This window comes from Squalius cephalus (genome assembly GCF_949319135.1).
Source record: "Squalius cephalus genome assembly, chromosome: 15".
In the NCBI taxonomy this organism is placed as follows: Eukaryota; Metazoa; Chordata; class Actinopteri; order Cypriniformes; family Leuciscidae; genus Squalius; species Squalius cephalus.
The window spans coordinates 14527255-14531598 of record NC_137136.1 but is presented as its reverse complement, the minus strand read 5'-3'; the positions used below and the strand labels follow the sequence as shown (position 1 = coordinate 14531598).

The 4344-nt window shown below is 33.1% G+C and overlaps 1 protein-coding gene across 4 annotated transcripts in view; it reads right to left on the bottom strand.

Moving 5' to 3' along the window:
• The window catches only part of bcan (brevican), a 22365-nt gene extending 18021 nt beyond the window's left edge, over nucleotides 1–4344 (bottom strand). For 2 of the 4 annotated variants that reach the window (XM_079895589.1, XM_079895590.1), the window contains exon 1: nucleotides 104–122. Coding sequence is in view for 1 of the 4 variants with exons in the window: in XM_079895591.1 (XP_079751717.1) it covers nucleotides 3465–3469 (5 nt within the window). In the remaining 3 variants the exon portion in view is untranslated. Of the gene's footprint in view, nucleotides 1–103; nucleotides 123–3464; nucleotides 3554–4242 lie in introns of those variants that run through there. The other 2 variants (XM_079895591.1, XM_079895592.1) reach the window with 2 other exon arrangements.

Here is a 4344-nt window from a genome sequence, read left to right as displayed (position 1 = left end):
TGAGCTCTGTAAGAATCTGCAGAGAACGGTTTCGAATAGTGGACTGGGCCTCACAACTAAACCAGAAAAAAACATAAAAATAAAGGATACAAAACGTATTCACCTTATGTAGCAAGGCGGAAGCAAGCCATTTTTTCTGTGATTGTGTGGGCACTTCTGATTCATTAACTGATATATAACTGGAAGAATAACAAAATGGTTAAATAATTTGTGTTTATAACTCAGTAATTATAAATAATGTATTATGACCAAAAACATACATTTTCAATGAATAACAACATACACTACCATATAAAAGTTTATTTTTTTTATTTTTTAAAAGTTCTTAAAAGAAGTCTCTTATATGCTCAACCAAGGCTGCATTTATTAGATCAAAAATACAGTAATATTGTGAATTATTATGACAATTAAAAATAACTTCATTCATGAGATGGTAAAGCTGATTTTTCAGCAGCTATTACTCCAGTGTCACTTAATCATTCAGAAATCGTTCTAATATACTGATTTGGTGCTCAAGAAATATTTCTTCTTATCAATATTCTGCATATATTTTTGTAGAAACTGTTAAAAAAAATTGTCAGGATTCTTTGATGAAAAGAACAGTCTTTATTTGAAATCCTTTGTAACACTATAACATGTCTTTACTGTCACTTTTGATTAATTGAATGCATCCTTGCTGAAGAAGGATAAGTAAGGATAAGGATTGCTGAATAAGGAAGTATTCATTTCTTTAAAAAAAAAGGCTTTTGAACAGTATATATATTGCCATTAACCTAAATTAATAAAAGTGTTACTTTTTTAAAGAAACTATAATATAATATAATATAATATAATATAATATAATATAATATAATATAATATAATATAATATAATATAATATAATATAATAGTTAAATAAATACTAATACTTAAATAAATAAAAGTTAATAATGGGCAAACTGAACCTTATTGCAAAGAGTTACTATTTATAGAAAGACAGGCCGATTTTATTTTTCTACCAGCTGCAAAAGCTAAATTCATTTAAATAATCTCCTCAGATCTGAACATAGTAACCTAATTAATATTTAAAAAAAAAACATTTAATGGGAAAACGTGACATTAATGTATGAATCAAATGAAGAAAGTATGCAACATCAAATCTTTTTTCTGGGAATCTGCAACAATCCCATCCTGCATTACTTTCTCAGTGGTTTATCACAAGTGACCCTTTACTCTTCACATTGGGGAGATCAGGACGGGACATGAGTGCTGTACAGTTAAATTAGGTCAGATGTGTCCTGCAGGGGGTTCAGGCGAGTATTTGGTGATTGAAAGAGAGAACACCTAAATAATTTGAGAGGAACTGACTAAATAATTCATTTTTATTCCAAAAGAGATACTAAATGTAAGTGAAGGCGTAAATGTATATATTTCTTCACAACGTCTTTAAAGAAAAGCTGCAGTGGATAAGAAGATGCCCGGATGCCTCACAGCATGACTCAAACAGTTTAACAATCTGACAGATGGTATAAAGGATCTTCATCCTATAACCGTTTGAAAAACACTCACACATCGACTGACTTCAGCTCTGTTACACCTATTTGAGCGATGGGTTAAGAAACAAGCTGAGCCACTGTGAAGATTAAAGGCAGAATAAAGTGCTGTGATTTTACATCTGAAAACACACTGCAGACATTCCCACTCACTGTCTCAATAGAATAAAGGTCAATCGTGTAAGCACTGGAATAACTGCAAATGTAGACCAAACAGGTATTCATGAATCATGTCTCTCATGCTACATTTGGCACCTGGATTTCTGCTTAGTTTGCTCCACAAAACAAAATCATCCAGCAGGTGTGCTGCAGATATCTCTTCCCCATTTGTACAACCACATCTAATATTTGTGTTTACAAAGCCTTTAGTCTCAGGCACAATATTAAGATCTACTTAAATTTGCTGGAGTCACTAAAATCAGCACGATGTTAAAATGGCATTTGACAAGACTCAATTCAACCAATAATATAATAGTGCTGGGTAAATTACGTACAAATTGTAGTTCTTTACTGAATCGTTCATACGTACGATGTAGTTAGTAAAAATGTAGTTAGTAATGTAATCCATTACTTTACACATTTTAGGTAAAATAATCTGACTACATTTTGATAACTTTTGATTTAACTTGTTTATAACATTGAATAGAATAGGATAATGTTGTACCATTTTGATATAAAAACAATATAAATTTTACCATGTAATTATAACCACCTAGTGGTTGGTCTGTGTGTGCAATTTCACAAAACTAGAAGACTTTTTAAATGTATATAAGCAATATGCTTTTTCAGAAAGGAAAATTTAAAACATGAAAAAGAAGAATTAGGGAGAATATATATATTATGAATTATTTACTGCCATTGTGTAATTTTTGGAATCTGATTACGTAATCCAGATTACATGTAATCTGTTACCATCCAGCACTGTTTATAAAGATTTAGATGTATATATATGTCCCAACATAACATTAATATGTGATCTGATACACAAGAACAAATTTTGTTCATGATTACATTAGCAGTTCTTCTCAGCACTCAGTAAGCTGAAAAATATTATCTGCAGAGTTAAATAACTGACTATTTTTGTGCAGTAATTGTATCTTTAGGTAATGGAGATTAGGTAATGGTTTACTACGTTTACTACGGTCGCTGCAAATTCATTTGCATGCATATAAGACACACATTCACTTAGAAATGTCAAGAGCAGGTGCCGTCTCTTTGAAGGTTCAGTCTGTGAAGAACACTTATGCGCCTTCCAACACTGACAAGCTTTCAAACACATTCTAAACAAATTCTAAAATTAATTCTCACTACAAGCACTCCAGGAATAGATACACGCTCAAAATTACGGATCCAAATGAAAAGGGCTTTACAGCCTGATGCCATTAAAGAGCCTTTTTAGTTTCTCTCACACACACACACACACACAAAACTGTACTCGATGGTGCTTTAAAAATCCAGATGCAAATAAACTGATCTCAAGAACCTATATGAAACATCAAGAACTTTAAATCCCAAAGACCCATTTGCAGCCAAAAAAAAAAAAAAAAAAAAAAAAAAGGTTCTTATGAAGGACAAGTAAGAAAGTATTCTAAGACACACTTTATCAATTAACACCTATTAAATAAAGTTAGCCTATATTATAACAATATTCTGAATAGATACCACTCTGCATAATAGTCTGTACCAGACTAATGTCTAATTCACATGGGATGATGCAACATGCATATTCAGCATTGTAATGTCCACCATAGAATCTTATGCTGTGTGCTCAAACTTGAAAACATGCAGGGCAGAAAATATTCTTCATAAGCAGAATTCACTTACTAATCCTAAAAATTATCCTCAAAAGTCAAAATCCAATAGCCATGAAAGCAGTTTTCTAAGTTGCAACTGATTACAGAATCATTCTAGTCAATTTAAAAACCACATACCTCATTACAATGGATTCCTATTGAAAAGCCCCCGTTTAGATGGAGAATTGTATAGTCTCATAGAGTGCAGAGACTGGAGATGATGGATGCTGTGAACTCGTCCAGAAGAGGAGAAGAAAGAGAGAGAGAGAGAGGATGACAGAGAGAGGAGGAATAAAGGCGCAGGAAGGATCTCCGATCAACCCACTCTCTTTAACCAACAGGGTTCATTTTCCCATTTGTCCCTTGGCCCGATGAAGAAAGTGGGAAGGGACGGAGAAAAAAGTTAAAATGTCCTAAATTAGAATGAGCAACGAGAAAGAGAAAGAGAGAACGAGAGAGAGAGAGAGAGAGAGAGAGAGAGAGAGAGAGAGAGAGAGAGATCGATCTCGTCTTCTAGAGAAAATGAGAAGTGATGCAGGTTTTATGCGTGCCATTGTTTAACGCACAAAAAGAAAAGAAAAGAAAACGATTCTGTTGGTTTAGCGTTTAGCTCAGGTGTCAGTTGTTGAGTTCATAACTGTTGGGAAACTCTTCTCTTGGCCGACATTTAGCCTACTGATTCTGTCAAAGCATAAAGCAAAATTAAAACATGTCGACGAACGAAGGAGAAGGCAACTTCAATTTCTCAATGATAAAACAAAGTTCAAATTGCCACATGGGCCAATTTTTGTTTCAGTGTCTAATTATTTAAGTGATTAAATATATTTTAAAAGTGTAAAAGACTAAAATGGTAGCCCTATGAATCATAAACATAATTATGTGAGATAGTAATACGTTCACGCCATGTTGTAATTACCGTAAATAAGAGACGACAACACGTGAAGCTGTAGCCTACAAGGGAGCTTTTCACGTCCTCGGATAAGGATTTATACGTTTCTCTTGCTTTGTTAACTCCAAA